We start from the raw sequence: 17884 nt of genomic DNA, 5'->3' as shown, positions 1-17884 counted from the left end.
AGTTAGTAATCCCATTCTGAAAACTAACCTGTTTATCATGTGCTGATTTCAAGATTGCAAGTCCATGTTTTAAACATTTTGAATGTGTTTTGAATAACCTGCTTTGATGAACCTGTGTTTTTAAGTTAGCTATAAAAACTTTACTGGTACAAAAATATTAAGGATAATATCAGGAAATAGTTTATGCTCATCAGCACGAACAAAACAAAGGAACATTACATCAATAAATACCCTAGTAACAAACATAGTATCTATAATCTAATTTTAAATATTAGACGTTTGTGAATACTTATGCAAAGTACAGGTAAGGCAACCGGTAGCTCTTTGAAAACCATGTGGCAGTATTTCCTAGAGACACTAGTTTTTATCAGCAGTGCTGAAAATCATGTGGTTGCTCTGTAACGACAATTGTCTTGCCTGCCTGCCAGCCAATACATGTTCATCAGTTGGCTAACATCACTCACCAGCCAATCAAGGTCTTTCATTTTGCACTAAGAGCAGGTGACTGGCTCTTAACTGACTCAAGAACCAATTCACAAACGACAAGTTTCAACTAAATTTGGACTTTATCTCTTCTGCTGAGGAACAACAGTAAAAGTAATCTGTATTAGCTTTAAAATTTAACATTTCAAAAAATGTTATTTTTTTATTCTTTGTATCTTTATTGAACATTTCATAAATAATAAAAATTAAAAATTAAAAATAACCTAATGATAATCTGGAGCAAAATGTGCATATACTTATGTACAATGGTAAGAAAGCATCAGAAGAACATTCCTAGACCCAACAGCAAAACATTACATTTTGCAGGTAAAAAATCCCAACAAGGAATCCATAAATTAGAATTAACAAGACTTTATTAAGTACTCACTTTTATATAATGTATAGAACATTACTAGGTCACTATCGCTTCCCCTAAATACATTAGCCGACTATAAATAAGTCATCTGTATTACTCATGCCGCTTGAAAAAGAAAAAATAGGAAAATGAATTTAGTTCAAAAAATGTCATCCTTGGATTCTTGAATGCTGATATTGCCAAATACATGCCCATTTTATAAAATGTAATTTTCTACTTTCATTTTTTTCATTAGGTAAAATTAGTCATAAATTTACATTCCAAGGATAATTATTACTATTTTAGTGTATGTTCTTTCAGTCTCTTTGCTATGTAAACATATTTAAATTTTTATAATCTGTCTAAATCAGTTTCTACGATCTCATTTTATCTGCAATCTATTTCCTATTTATAATGTTTCTTAAATACTTTAATAACTGCAAACATGTATATTCAGGGATCAACAAGTATTTTCACTAAAAAGCCAAAACTCAATCATTTGAGGGTTCAGAGCCACACAACCTTTCTCACAACTAGTACATTCTGCCACTAAAGCACAAAGGCAGTCAGGAGAAAAAAAAATGCAAAATGAGCACAACTGTCCAGTTTTGTTTATATACAAAAACAAGCAGAATAGAAGATAAAATAATTTAAAATTGGGGCTGGAGAGATAGCACAGCGGGTAGGGCGTTTGCCTTGCACGCGGCCGACCCGGGTTCAAATCCCAGCATCCCATATGGTCCCCTGAGCACAGCCAGGGGTAATTCCTGAGTGCAAAGCCAGGAGTAACCCCTGTGCATTGCCAGGTGTGACCCAAAAAGCAAAAAAAAATAAAATAAAATAAAATAAAATAATTTAAAATTAAAAATAACCGGGGGCTGGAGCGATAGCACAGCGGGTAGGGTGTTTGCCTTGCACGCGGCCGACCCGGGTTCGAATCCCAGCATCCCATATGGTCCCCTGAGCACTGCCAGGAGTAATTCCTGAGTGTAGAGCCAGGAGTAACCCCTGTGCATCGCTGGGTGTGACCCAAAAAGCAAAAAAAAAAAAAAAAAAAAATTAAAATTAAAAATAACCAAATTTTATATGAGTAAACTATCTGAATTAAATGTTGCTAAAGAAGGCATAAAGTGACAAACACATACTCAATATCATTAGCTATGAGTGAAAGTAAAGCAGAACCATAATAAATTACCACTTTACACCCACAATTTTATTACAGCCATTTAGGATGCTTGTAATAGCTTAGAGGGGCCAGGGAAACAGTACAGAAGATAAGGTGCCTGCTTTTCAAACGACTAATGCTAGTTTGATATTCAGCATCACAGATGGTCCCCTGAGCACTGCCACAAGCACTGCCCTGAGTACAGAGCCTGACTAAGACCAGAGCATAGCTGGGTGTGGCCCAGTCCCCCACCCACTTAACACTCCCCCCCCAACTAGCTCCACCAAAAATTCTTAGAAACTGTAACATGGTGCAACACTCTGAAAAAACTTTGCATTTCCTTGTATGACTCAAAATTTGAACATTGACTATATATTAAATAAGGAAAATATAAATTCATACAAAAATGGTAACCCTCATAATGTACTAAAAGTGAAAATATCAAAATATCTAAGAACTAGTGAATAAAAAACAAAATGTGGTATATACATACAGTGAAATATGATTCGATAATAAGAGGAAATAATGGTAATATATGAATCACAGAGTAGTATTTTAACAATGCTTCAACACGAATGAACCATGAAAAAGAAACATGGTAAGTGAAACTATTTAAAAAGGAATATATTATTTCATTTTATAAAATATCCAGAATAGGCAAATCTATAGAGCTAAAAGGCATTGAAGTTGTTACATAAGAGTGAAATAGGGGCTGGAGCAATAGAACAGCAGGTAGGGCATTTGCCTTGTACTCGGCGGACCAGGGTTCAATTCCCAGCATCCCATCTGGTCCCTGGAGTACTGCCAGGAGTAATTCCTGAGTGCAGAGCAAGGAGTAATCCCTGTGCATCACTGGGTGTGACCCAAAAAGCAAAAAAAAAAAAAAATAGTGTGAAATAGCAGGAAAAAATGACAGAAGAACATAGGTTTCTTTGTGGGGTCAAAAACTTACTTTTGATTCTATGTAAATTCCAAAATATACTTAATATAGAATTGCCCTGAAAGTTTTATTAATGACAAGTGACACATGATTATTATATAATGATATCCAAGCATAAAATAAAATTTAATGTAATATACTTTAGATTCTGGAGTTGAACACTTACATATGTAAATGAGAATAGGCATTTTATTATACTGTATTAAATGGTTTAATTTTCTTATTTACATTGGTCAAAATCATATAGTAGTCACTGGCTCTTACTGATTTATTTTCTGCTTATTCTACTTCCATTTTTTAAAGTTTTGTTGGATTAAGCAGTATAAAGTAAATTTGTTATGTGCCTAAGGGGTCAGTCAGGTTGGGATTGGGAGGAAAAGTAGGGATGTTGGTGGAAGGAAGGTTACACTGGTAGTGTTGGAACACTAAATGCTTGAAAAACTTTATAATGAACAATTTTATAAAATCATGGTGTTTTTAATATAAATTAATTTTAAAATATGAAAAAAAAAACCCTTACTTTTGGCCATCCCGCAGCAGAGAAACAGCCCAGCTTCACATCACTAAAGTACATGAAAGGGTTAAATCTTCCCCTGGTAGATTGGTCCAGGTTGAGAACTCTAGGGCCTTGTCAGAATGGGAGTGAGAAGATTCCCCTTTCTGCCTTAACGCACAGCAGCCCACAGTCATACCCAATACCCTTGAACATAGAAAGAGTCCAGCTCCATAACTGAACCTCATCAAACTGCCAAGCCACCAAACTGCTCCTGATCATGTTCCTAGACCATGCAGGCATGACACTTCAAAATTACATAGTGCTGTCAGCCCAGCAGATTCAACTAGCACTAACCAGAACATCACTGTGAAATATAACAATGATCACAACTGACTCTTAATGATCTAAGTTTCAATAATTCCATGTACCTTTGTGTTGTAACAAATTTTATTTGTGCCCGTAAGGAAGCAGGCTGGGATCCTGGGTGGGAAACTGGGGCCACTGATAGAGGAAAGTTCACACTGGTGTTATTGGAACATTTAATGCCTGAAACTTAGCTATATTATGAGCAACTTGGTAAATCACAGTCTTATAATTAAAAAAAATAAATAACTCCCTTAAGTTGAAAGAGAAAAATATCTTACTTGTGTACAATTCTGTTGCACACACAATTTGTACAAGATGTACAATTCTGTTACCATTCTGAAAGTTGGTGACTTCAAATGAAGTATACTGAATGTTAATCTATCAACCTCAAACTATTCTACAGGCACAAAATTATTCACTTATTTCCCCTTTGTAAAAATATTTAGAAGGTTCATAATTATTTATGTTCTACTGTAGTATATATAAAAAAATCATTTTGTGATTTATGTCAGTTTTGAGCTAAAAGTTTTCAATAGCAAATAATATAAAATAATGAAAAAGTATCAATTTTATTACTAAAATATAAACTATTTGAGTAGCACTCATAGTAAATAAAATCTCAGAACACACAATTTGTTTTAACTATGTCAAAAAGTGGCAAAAATAATCACTGTCACTGTCATCCCATTGCTCATCAATTTGCTCAAGCGGGCACCAGTAACGTCTCCATTATGAGACTTGTTACTGTTTTTGGCATACCGAATACGCCACGGGGAGCTTGCCAGGCTCTGCCGTGCAGGACAGGGTAATCAAACCTGGGTCAGCCATGCACAAGGCAAACGCCCTAACCACTGTGCTATGGCTCCAGTCTAGCAAAAACAATGAATGGTAAAATTTGTAAAACATAGCCACTATCATTCCAGAAACAATGATATCATAGTATCTTAACCACAGACTCTTGGAACCTACATATTCATTTCTCCTCCCCATTATGGGGAAACTCTTCTGGAAGAAAACAGTATCTATTAAGATGGCTTTTCTGCTAATCTTGGAGTTAAATAATGAAAAGAGCTGGTGGGCATTAAGTAAACATTTCACTCTGGAGAGCAACAACAAAGATCCCTTTTCAAATTATACCAAATTATAAATATCAACTTATTATTTTCACCATTCCTTAGAATTTTACTCACACTTTAATTTTCCCCATTATCCCCCTCCCAACGAAGATAACCTGTGTATATATCCTGATTCAATATAACAAAGGTAATAAAAACAAAAAATTAACATTAATGAACATTTATGATGTACCAGATTCTTTTACATGCACCATTTCTTCATAAAAGCATAACACCCCTGTAATATCATCCTGAATCTTTCCTTGCCCAAATACCCTATTAAAAATAGTATCTATGGCAAGCCAAAGAGAGTTCAGCAGGTAAGGTGCTTGCTTTCTTTGCAGTAATCTGGTTCAATCCCAAGTACCACATATGGTTCTCTGAGCAATGCCATGAGTTATCCCTGAGAGCAGAGCCAGGAGTAAGCCCTGAGCACTGACAGGTATGGTACTCCCCATCCCCCTGGGGAAAAACAAAACAAAACATCAAAAAAACACCCAAAATCTACGGTTCAAGAAAAGCTGATTAATTTTTCCTAATCTTAAAACAATACTGAATCAAATTCAGATAGAACTTTATATAAACTCAGATTTGGGTGAAATAATCTCTTTCTGTAAGCAGTAAGCAACCAATATCTACCTTGACAACAAAGAACATTACATATAGGGGGAAAACTGACATCAAATTTAAAGAATGAGTAATAAAAGAAAAAAAAGGTAAAAAAGCTAGGCCAGCATTTCCCAAAGTGGGCAGCCCCTTTTCCTTGCCAAGGGTCAATGGAATAATTCAGGGGATTATATAGCTTTGTTGCAACAGAAGGGCACTTTCTGCTTCGTCACTTATAGTATGGAAATTGCTAGAGATATAATGAGTGATTTTTTTTCTCTGAAAAGGAAGCAATAGGTTAAAAAACTTTGGGAACCTCTGATCTAGAAATAAAGCATCTGATGGGAATTAGAAAAAGAATACTGTGCTGATATCTACATGATCCTACCTGTTCCTGTTCTCTCCTTCATTCCCTGATAATCTTAAACTACCTAACTTTTTTGGACCTTATCTTCCTCATCTATAAAACAATCGGTATTATGTTGCATAATCTTAAATTTATAAACACTTCACAATTTTTAAGTCATCTTCCCAAGTATTACTTCATCATATTCTAATAAACATGAATTTTGCCTTATACAATGAAGTATGCCCAGCATCTGGCTGGTACAAAGCACAAAATAATAATAAAAAGATGACTTTGAGTTCAAATATGACTCTGTCAGGAACATAAAACAGGGTTTTGGGGTAGGATTTTTGTTTGTTTGCTTTGGTTCAGTTTAGTTTTGGTTCTTGGGTCACTCTGTGATGCTCAGGGTTACTTGTGGTTCTGTACTCAGGTATCATTCCTGGCAGGGTTCTGTGAACTATATGGGATACCAGGAATTAAACCCAGGTTAGTCACATGCAAGGCCAGTTACAGCTTAGCCAATGTACTATTTCTCCAGTACCAGGACTGATACTGTATTTTATGCTTATTTCCTTATAAGGAAAACAAAGGTTTAAAATACAAAATATTTGTTTGTAGTATCACAGCTAAGTGGTAGAACTGAATAAAACTTCAAGTCTTCCAATTACTAATTCAAAGTTCTTTCCAGGAGATTATCAACAAAGATTCTTTCAATGAAAAACATTTTTTAAAAAAAATTCTCACTATATTGTTCTACTACAGAAAGCAGTGAATGACTAACTCAGAATCTGAGAGAATATATAATACTCAATAAAGAAATAAAATTAAGGGAGAAAAATCTATTTCTTTCCTATGATACACTATATTTTTCTTAACTTTTTATCTTTATTGATTAAGGTACTATGACTTACAACATTGTTTTGTTCTTTTTAATTTTTTTTTTTTTTAGCTTTTTGGGTGACACCCAGCAATGCTCAAGAGTTACTCCTGGCTCTGCACTCAGGAATTACTCCTGGTGGTGCTCGGGGGATCATATGGGATGCTGGGAATCGAACCCCGGGTCGGCCACACGCAAGGCAAACTGCCTACTTGCAGTGCTATCACTCCAGCCCGACAATATTGTTAATGATGGTTTCATGTGCACATAATTCCAATGCCTAATCTATTACCAGAGCAAGCTCAATTCTGTGGATATGATAAATTTTAACATATTGTCTTTAAATCACAGTCAATCTACTCTCAATTATGGCTTTACTACTCTGCAAATTCATTCTGTTAACCATAAGGGAGAAAGAACTCAAATCTATCTCTACAACTAAGTTGTTGATCAAATCATAAATCTTATTGCAGGTGTCCCCAATAATCTGAGGTTGATGAGCTAGCATCTGGCTTTAATACTTTGGGTTAACTGAGGAAGAGTAGAACAAGGCAGTATCAGCTGTAAGTGCTTTACATGAAAATATAGTAAGAGTCTTAGGCCATTAGACAGAAGTCAGAGTTCATTTTTTTTGCAGGTAGCTTATCCAGTTTTCCCAGCATCACTTGTTGAAGAGGCTTTCCTTGTTCCACGTCACATTTCTAGCTCCCTTGTCAAAGATTAAGTGGTCATATATTTGGGGGTCTGTGACAGGATATTCAACTCTATTCCACTGGTCTACAGGTCTGTTTCTAGGCAAATATTATGCTATTTTAATTACTACTGCTTTGTAGTAGGGTTTAAAGTTGGGGAAGGTGATTCCACCCATCTTCTTTTTCCCAAGGATTGTTTTAGCTATTCGTGGGGTTTATTGTTCCATATGAATTTCAGAAGTGATTCAATAAAAGCAAAAAAATTAAAAAAAGTTTTAGGGCAAAGCTCTACTGACCAAAACTCGGAGAAGTACTAGAAAGTACTTAAAAAAAACTAAGTTGTATGAAAGAACTGAAGACTTTAGATTTTACAGAATACTTATGACCAAGGCAAGCAATCTCCTGCTGCGGTTATAATAGGAAAATCTTTGTGCATAGGGGATAGCAAAAGTGAAATCCTTTCTTTCAAAATAATGAATTCCTGGACATAAAATTGGAAATAGATTCCCCAAAATAAAGTAGCTTAACCTAAAGAGATAAACCCATTAATTTTTCATGCAGGAGGTGGTATATATGTGGGTCTTACAGAGTATGAATTTTAGTGTATCTTGCTAAACTTTTGTAATGAAAACTCATCAAAATATATTCCCGTTTTAGAATAAATGGATGGGGGGGTGGGGGGTGGAGAGAGACAGCTCAAGTGGTAGAGCACATGCCTGAAGCTGATCCCAAGCACCACTAAGTATATATGGACCCCGACGCACTCCTAGTACTATTGGGCTTAAACACCATGGGGGGTGGTCTTTGTACCAAAAAATATTTTTTAAGGAATAAAAATAAACATTCCCCACTGACTTCTGCTCTTCTGATTTCTTCTCCCTTTAGTAGAACTTTCCTTAGGTATGAGTCCAAAATAAGGGAGTAATTGTTGCATTGAAGCTAGTTTCCACACAACTCAAATAGAGTATCTGAAAACGGGAATGTGGCAAGTATTACCATGGTAGGTCGAAAAACTTAAAAGGGCTCATGACCAGGCCAAGAACCCAGCATACAGATGAGAGAAAGATTAACAAGATAAATATTCTGTAAATTAAAGTTTAAATTTAAAAGCTCGTATGGTTTTTCTTCTTTAACCTGAGTTATCACTCTATCAGACTGCTTTACTTACCTCTTAATAATCAATTTTCCCTTTCTATTTAAGAGGTATTTCCCATTAATACAAATAATATGTTTACTTTTGTCTGCATAAGTATAATGCAACAACCTTACCTTGTAGCAAACTGAATGAGTGCATTTTGAAGAGTCTGCCTAATTTCAAGAAGGAAGGATTCATCATCACTTAGTGTATAATACCAATACTGGACATAATCCCTTAAAGAAAACTGGATAACCTAAGGAGGGAAAAAAACCCACTTTAGGATTTAAGAATGACACTGGCAAACTAAATTCAGATATATTATTAGCCAATTCCTATTTACCCCCTACATACTAATTTCTGGTAGCCTTCACTATGAAAGCATCAACATGTCAAAACCACTAGGAAAATATTTAATTGCACTGATATCATAATCATTCACCATTTCAACTTCAAGGGAATGAAACACAAAATTATACCGAGACCCTAATTCTCATAAAGAAACCATATTTGAGGTGAAAGTGGAAAAAAAGCACTTTTTCACATGATTTTACCATCAGATTCACTGAATTTATATTACAAGAAGACAAAAGAACCCACTTAATTTTAAGACCTTTAATATGTATGAGTATATATTTTACACAATAAATAGCAGTAATAAGTATGTAATGTATAATCTTTTGTAAATCATATAAATATCAGATCATTGTAACAAGAATGTTATAATTTTAAAGTATACTTTTAGGATAATCATAAAGCAAACATTAACAAAAATAATCTTATGGAGATTAATTTTACCCTTAATTTTTACTATTTTAAAAATCAAACCACGTACTCCATTATAGAGGTTACCAAATAGGGAGAAAATTTGATTTGCCAATCACTCATATACTACAGAGTATAACTTCAACTGTAAAATTACTAGAAGCATTATCAAATATCAGTAAAACTTTTTCAGTATGAAAACTGAATCAAAATGTCTCGATACTAAATAAATCACCTCACAATAACTGAGTTCATAAATAAGGTAGCATCTTTTAAGAACGCAAAGAAAGCAGGGGCAAGAGAGATATAGTACAGCAGATAAGGCACCTGTTAGGCAAACAGCAGACCTGGGTGATACCATATGGCCAAATGTCATTCCATTAGGGCCATATGATACCATATGGCTCTATGACATCCCTTATGGCCCCAAGCCTACCAAAAGTAGGTCGCACAGTCAGGAGTAAGCCCTAAGCACAGCTGGGTGTGGCCCAAAAACAAAACAAAAATAATAATAATAATAATCTAAGAGATACATATTTCCAGAGTATTACAAAAATAAGCATATTTCTTAAAATTTTCAAAGAATATACTTAGCATCCAAAGTGCAAGATTCAAATACCACATACTGAAACTCACTTGTTGAAGAGGTTCATCAATTATATTGGCACCCGTCAATCTTCTATCAATCTTTATGGTTCTGGCTTCCCGTTTCATTTCTTCTAAGCACTTAAAAGAAACCATAACGTTTTACTGCATAGTTGCTTGACTTAAATTCTCTGTAGTTTACTTCTAAACTCACTATAATGTCATCTAATTATTTTTAAGTGAAAAAGAAAATTTATTTTATTAAACTCTATCATACAGTATTTCTCAAGTAAACAACAGATATTAAGAGGGAAGATCTACTGTTATTCTAAAAAATAAAAGCAGCAAACATGGAGAACATGAAAAAATTGAATAAAAGATATAGTTTTGCCATATTTCAAAAAAAGAGTGAAATTGGGCCGGAGCGATAGCACAGCGGGTAGGGCGTTTGCCTTGCACGCGGCCAACCTGGGTTCGATCCCCGGCATCCCATATGGTCCCCCAAGCACCGCCAGGAGTAATTCCTGAGTGCAAAGCCAGGAGTAACCCCTGAGCATCGCTGGGTGTGACCCAAAAAGCAAAAAAAAGAGTCAAATTATCAAATTTATTAAACTTACCCTTCTTTCTCCTTACACCTCCAAGTGCCAAATGAATATATTTTCACATGAACCTATTTAGACATCATTTTTAGGGGGTCACAAAAATAGTTCAATAAACTGAGTAGATGCTTTGAAGGTGTGGGACCCGAGTTCAATCCCAGCATTGCATGTTCCCTCAAGCACTACCAATTTTTTGCAATTAAAGAAAGTTAATTCCTCTATTTATATAATCTAGCCAAAAAATGGAGACCTAAAAGGTTGTAATAGGATACTCCTCAATTAAAAATATAAACTATCACAATTGTAATAACAAGCTTCAGTTTATAACATGCAATCTTTTAATTTTATTTTACTAAAAATATATTTAATATATATAATTTTACATGGCAAAAATAAACCATCTATGTTTTTGTATCATCTACTAAAAAATTATAAAGACTTAACCAGTGACTATGATTACTTTGAAGAACTGTCATTAAGATATTTTCTATCTTCGGGGCTGGAGCGATAGCACAGTGGGTAGGGCGTTTGCCTTGCATGCGGCCAACCTGGGTTCGATCCCCAGCATCCCATATGGTCCCCTGAGCACCGCCAGGAGTAATTCCTGAGTGCAGAGCCAGGAGTAACCCCTGTGCATCGCCAGGTGAGACCCAAAAAGAAAAAAAAAAAAAGATATTTTCTATCTTCTGTATAGACCACTGAAATGAATGGAAACTATGGATGTCAAGAAATGGCAAACTCCAAGAATGAATATTAATAGTCTTAAAACAGAACAGAAAATCTCAGGGATTTCAAAAGTTAAAATTTTAGAAACTTTACTTAGCAATATGAAATTTTGATAGGATGAAACTCTATAACCTGAGTATATACTTTTTCTACATCTCCTACATCTTAGTATGGAAAGTACAAATCAGTAATTATAAAAATAAGTAACTGGAATTAGTATCAGACCATTTGTCTCCATTCAGACAAGATGAAACCATCCCAATCCCAAATGAACTAAATGCAATGGAAACCTAAAGCCTAACTATATACTGAATCCCAATTTTATTTATAGAATATATATGAGTGTATTTTTAAGGAAAGAAAATACCAATACAGGATATAAAATCAGATCAGAATATAGATACTGCATAGCTAATTTGCAATATTTATACCTCAAGTGATTTAAAGAGCCCATTTGCTTTCTTTCTTGTTCCTATGCAATTTATTTCATTCAAAACAATGTTAAGGAAATGATATTCCTTAAGATAGCAGGAAAAGATGGCAAATCTCTATACACATTCATATTTTGGGGGGATGAGATAGTACATGCTTGTCTTGCATGCAGCCGATCTAGGTTCAATCCCTGGCATCCCACATGGTCCCACAAGTATTGCCAAGGTTCTTCCCTGAGCACAGCCAGGAGTAACCCAAAAGCCAAAACAAAAACATAAAACACTAAGAAAGTTGTCAAATGCATAAATGCATTTCCTTTTCTTTTTTTAGGTGGGGTCGGGGTAGGGGGCGCTGGTTGGGATCTGGAGCTTTCAAGTAGTACTCAGGGGCACAGCACCAGTCCCGGTTGGTTGGGTCAATGCCAGGGCCGAGGCTGTGGTACTGTTCAGGCCCTGTGCTGCCACCAACAGTGTACTAACTAAACTGTTGCATGCAGGCCACCAAGGCCAAACCTAGCCGTGCTGTGGACCATGTGCTGCCAGAGATCAAACTAGTGTTGAAGGCATGAACCCCTGTACTTATCTCTCCAGCCCTCAAGTGCATTTTCTTCTTAAGTGCACTTTCTAAATATGATCAGAAAAATCTACCATGCATCTACAGAAAAAATTATCGTAGGAAAATCTGCCAAGACTATACAGATAATTAAGTTATTACTGCTGTTGCTATGATTATTGCAAAGAAAGAGAATTTCAAAGTTTCACAGTGCCTCACTCTATTTACCTTAGCAATCCCAGTTGATGTTGAAGGAAGAAATGAGTGTTCACACTGCTCTAGGTATTTCTCAGAGTTCGTTTTCCCAAACAGGAGAGTAACCACAAAACCCCTGAAAATAATTGAAATTATAGATTAAGAAAAAAGAAAACTTTACTATTATTTAAAACATACATTGCAATTAGATTTTCAAATTTAATAAACAGTTAATTAAAAAATGAATGTTATTACAAAATAAATCTGTTAACTTTTAGCAAGGTAAAGTATAGCTGCTTTGTTTCATGTTTTGAAGCTTAAAACAATTATAAATGTTTTGTGTATTTCTTTATACCTCTCAAAGTTGAGATCAATTATTTTTCCAAAGAATCTCAGGAAGCATTTTCATACTTTACAAAACTTGGTCCTCATTAAGTATATGCAAAAAAGATAAGTGATATCTAAATCTATAGATAAATCATATAATTCTGTAGCTGTTTTAAAAAGGTATATCAATAAAAATTAAGATATGCTCTTATAAAATATGCAATCCCAGGGCCAGAGCAATAGTACAGTGGGTAGGGGGCTTGCTTTGTGCAGGCCAACCTAGGTTAAATCCCTTGCACCCCATATGGTTCCCAGGGGCCACCAGGAGTGATCCATGAGCACAGAGATAGTAAAAAGCCCCTGAGTACCTCTGCTGCGCTCTACTCCCAAAAATTTAATTCCAAGTTTCAGCTTTAAACTATAAAATCAGGTTACTAATAATTACAGAACCATATATAACTTCCCAAAAGTTTTCTTTAGATAAGAAAATAAGAGATTAGCTTTAACCTAAGAAAAATACATATACTAGTGAGTGACACAGAAGACAAGCTATAGAACATAACTTAAAAGCTCAAGGTCATAGCAAGACCAAAACTAGTTTTGATTGAAATATGAATTCCTCTCAAATTTGCAAAAGAACAATAGGACCAGAGTGCATGGACACTGGCTTGCATGCGGTTGACTGGGACTTGATTCCCAGGATCCCATATGGTTCCCAGAGCACCACAGACGGAGTTCCTCAGTGGAGAGCATGAGTAATCCCTGATACTGGGTGTGGCCCAAAAAGGAAACTAAAATAAATTCTTAAAAAAATTAAGTGTCACTGTACTAATAATAAAATATTTTTAAAAGAAATATATAGGTATCTTTAGAAACAGAATTAAAAAATTGAAACTAAGAAATAACTTAATCATATAAATTAAATTATCTCATATTCAAAATTCTATTCTTTTCTAATTTCATTAGACATTAAGTAATACTAAGCTGCAATTAAAAAGGACATTCTTTTTTTTTTTTTTTTTTTTTTTTGCTTTTTGGGTCACACCCAGCAATGCACAGGGGTCACTCCTGGCTCATGCACCCAGGAATCACCCCTGGTGATTCCTCAAGGGACCATATGGGATGCTGGGATTTGAACCTGGGTCGGCCGCACCTCACCTGCTGTGCTATCACTCCAGCCCCGACAATCATTCTTCATAAAAAGAAAGAAATGTTTTAGAAATTATGGTTACTCACTGACAATACCTGAGTGAACCTGAGAATACTCAATTAACTAATCCTCCTGAAATCTGAAGTTTCCATATATGTAACTATAAGTTCTAATTGTGACAATGAGTTTTACTAAGATCAACTGTTTGGAACAAAGCACCAACTTATGACATAGCATGAAGTTAAAATTTCAGACCTTACCATGAGACTCCTAATACCAAGGAAGTTTCTGTGTTCATGTATCAAAAACATTTTTTTTACATTTATTCCACGACAAACTACCAAATATAAAAGGTTGGGTAATTCTTAGCACTGAGGCCCAAGCAACACAGCATCCTCAGGGCCCAGCACTGAGCCACTGGCCCAGCAGGCAGAGAATCACAGGTGGGGCCCTCAGGGCATCCTGCATTGTTTAGAAGACTCTCCTCCACCACTACTACCATATTGAGAAAGGAGAACAATCAAGTTTCCAATCACTCCGAGGTGAATGAACTGATCAACCAAAATTAAGAGAAATAAATTTCTATTCCTCCACCTCTCATGGGTTCCTCAGATTATTTTCATCTATAAAATTTCAATTTCCTCCCTTTTGGAAATATTGAGCACTAATCTGAAATCCTGCTCCTATACTCTTGCTAAGCTCTTTTCAACCCATGAAATAGAAAGTGTCTTTCCTTTTCCAAGCAACACTCTTTTTTCCAAGCAGTGACAGTAGCCCCAATCCTATCGAGGGCGATAATATAACCATGAAATCATGCAGCTATGTAGCTCTGGTCCTAATAGGTGACTGAGCAGTCTAATTAGGAGGTCCACATCACTGCAAAACCATAGTCTTCCATCATCTCTATAGTCAACAGAGACATTCTGAACTCTCATTCTTATAACTCAGTCCCACATGCAGCTTACATCTAAGAAATTATCATGAAAACACAAGTCTAAAACAGTTTTATTCTAAAATATCTGTTGTATTAATGTTCAGTTATGTAGTGGTGTCTACACTCACCATAACAAAGTTAACACTGCTTTTCAAACTCATTAGCTGGATCAGGTGATAGATAACCATAAGCTAGTAATGTCTTCTATAATCTCTCAAGTAACAATCTACATATGCTATTCAATTCAGGCGAGTCCTATAAATCAGGGTTCTCTGACCTTTTAATATCTACAGGCAGCACCTGTTTGCAAACCAGTCCACAGACCAGCAGCTATTACTGAGGCAGTAGACCATGATATTCAACCATTCTACAGCTGTGGGCTGGTGCTAGAAGACCACCGTTTTAAACCAACAGGTTGAAACAACTTAACTCAATCACTGGACTTCAAGACGTTTTTGTGTTTTGTTTTTTTTTAAACTCATGTTCATTCCATAAATACACAAATATGTATCATAGATACACATATACAATAAGTTAGCAACAAAACACTTTTCAACTAAGTATGTCTTTTACCTGCAAGGTAAAAGCACACCCAAATATATACATGCAAGACACATAATATTACACACAAATGAACACATAAGTTAACAACAAAATACTCATTTAAACTAAGTATGTCTTTTACCTGAGGGTGCTTTATTTATTTATTTAGCAGAACTGGGAATCAAATCCATGGTATCAAATGCAAAGGTTTAGCCATAAACCCAATCCTTAAAAGTTTAGCTGCAGACTTGGATTTGTTTTGATGTTTCTAAAAGGCCAGAGATTGAATCCAGGCTGCATGCATGCAGTATATGAGCTTTACTATTCAGTCACAGTTCTGGCCCTCTTCTACATCTGATTACATATAATTAACCCCTTATACCAAATATTCTGCATAAAAAGACATATAAGATCATAATCTAAAACTCTATTGTACAGGGGGGAGGGGCTACCAGATCAAGGTAAGACACAAACATTTTAAATCAAGTAACTATGAAGAGAAAAATGCAATCAGATGTGTTTTAACTTTCTAAAGCAAAATGACACAGCTTTCATTAATGGAAATCATTGTATTGTTTAAAGTCTAATCAACAAAACAATATCTTTTTTCAGGTAAAAGCAGAATTTATATCAGAAATAACACCAATATTTTTAAATATCTTAAAATTTTTCATATTTTCACAAACGATTTAATATCAGCAGAAATTAAAATTCTGGTTTAAAAAAATGACTATCCATACTTTGGTTTCAATAACAACCATCATCACTTTTGTTTCTACTGGTGCTTTAATTTCACTTTATGTTGCCATAATGCCAAGAATCAAGCCCAAAAATCTCACAGTAAGGCATGTTTTGGGTTTAAATTTATTTCTCTAACTTTGATAAAATAAATTTGTACAGATATCATTTAAAAACTGGGCCCAGGGAGCTCAGTAGTAAACACTTGCCTTCCATGCATAAGGCCTTGAGTTTGATCCCAAATCCCCTCCACCCACACAAACACACAAAAAATAATAAACCATTACCTTCCATTTTCAACAACAGAATATTACATAGAAATTTAAAATGACCAGTATGTATACTTACCCACCCACAAAGCAGAGGATATAAAATGCCAAGTAAAGTATCACAAAGGGTCCAAAGGTTATTAAAGAAAGAACAATGCCAAGGCTTCCCCATCCCCATATGGACAGACTGGTCTGAAATAAAGCAAATAAAAATTTCTAATTAACAATTCTCATATAAAATACAAACCGACAAAACTTTTTATAAAGTTCTAAATTTTCCCTTTAAATAATTACTTATTGTTGCAGTAACTATTTTGACATTTTAAAATGTTAAGTATATTCTTGTAAACTTATCTCCAAGTAATTATATACAAAATATACATGTAGGAAAGTTATAGAGCATAAGCAATGACTCTACAAAAATACAGTGACACAATAAAGTTACGTTAAAAAATAATTTCACAAATGTAACAGTATGTTAACATGAGAAACGATAATAAAGTATTTTTTAAAATATGCAAAGGCATATCTAATAGGCAAAGTAGACAACACATCTGAATTACTTAAAATATTAAATTTTTAAACCAAATCCCCAAAAAACTAGTATAACAAAGACTTTTTATTGAATCATGACGACATACACAGTTACAAAGTTGTTCTTGATTTTTATTGATATAATGTTCCAACACCCCTCACTTCTGTCTCTTGTCCCAACAGTAGTGTACATTTCCCACCATCAACGTCCCAAATTTCTTTCTCTTTTTCCTTCTAGGCACTGTGGTTTGCAATACTATTACTAAAAGGGTTTCATTTATATCACTTCAGTTCTTGTTCAGAGTGACCATTTCCAATGGTTAGGAAACGGTCCCTTCTCCATCCTAACAACACTCCTCCCCGCCAACCCGCCTTGTAACAAAGCTTCCTACCACAGACAAGTCTTCCCAGCCTTTGTTTTTAATGTCTTTGAGTATCATTCTCAAACTTTGTTTTTTATATCCTGCAAATAAGTGTGATCATTCTATGTCTGTTCCTCTATCTCTGACTTATTTCACTCAGCACTACATTCCCTCCATGTCTACCCATATGTAAGCAAATTTCATGACTTTATTTTTCCCTAATGGCTGCATAGTATTCCACTGTGTAAATATACCAAAGTTGCTTTATCTATATTGTTATGGGTTGATATGGATACCAGGGTATTCAGTGCCACTGTGTTTCCCCAAAAAAAGCATTTTTGTGTTCTGTAATTATTCAGATTTATTGATCCATTCAGATTTTGCCTGAAACACTTTCACTGTAGTTATTTGTGAGCTCTTTGTAAGAATAAAATGTAATATAATATTTTAACTACATTTTAAAGACTCAGTTTTGGAAAGGTATTGTTTGAAATTACATCCTCCCCCCTAGGGCCAGGCCAAGCACCATGATATTAACTGTAAGTTAAGAGCACGGTCATGGACAAACTCTGTCATGACCCAAAAGGAGGTAAC

General features: G+C 35.0%; 1 protein-coding gene across 2 annotated transcripts in view; it reads right to left on the bottom strand.

The window, feature by feature from the left end:
- SNX13 (sorting nexin 13) overlaps nucleotides 1–17884 on the bottom strand; it is a 131571-nt gene that overhangs the window by 73467 nt on the left and 40220 nt on the right. For both annotated transcript variants that reach the window (XM_055131664.1, XM_055131672.1), the window contains exons 2-5: nucleotides 16474–16586; nucleotides 12467–12569; nucleotides 9981–10070; nucleotides 8714–8835 (exon numbers count right to left, since the gene is read on the bottom strand). In XM_055131664.1, the coding sequence (XP_054987639.1) occupies nucleotides 8714–8835; nucleotides 9981–10070; nucleotides 12467–12569; nucleotides 16474–16586 (428 nt within the window). The remainder of the gene's footprint in view (nucleotides 1–8713; nucleotides 8836–9980; nucleotides 10071–12466; nucleotides 12570–16473; nucleotides 16587–17884) is intronic.

This window comes from Sorex araneus, chromosome 1 (genome assembly GCF_027595985.1).
Source record: "Sorex araneus isolate mSorAra2 chromosome 1, mSorAra2.pri, whole genome shotgun sequence".
NCBI classification, from domain to species: domain Eukaryota; kingdom Metazoa; phylum Chordata; class Mammalia; order Eulipotyphla; family Soricidae; genus Sorex; species Sorex araneus.
This window is presented reverse-complemented; position numbering and strand designations above follow the sequence as displayed.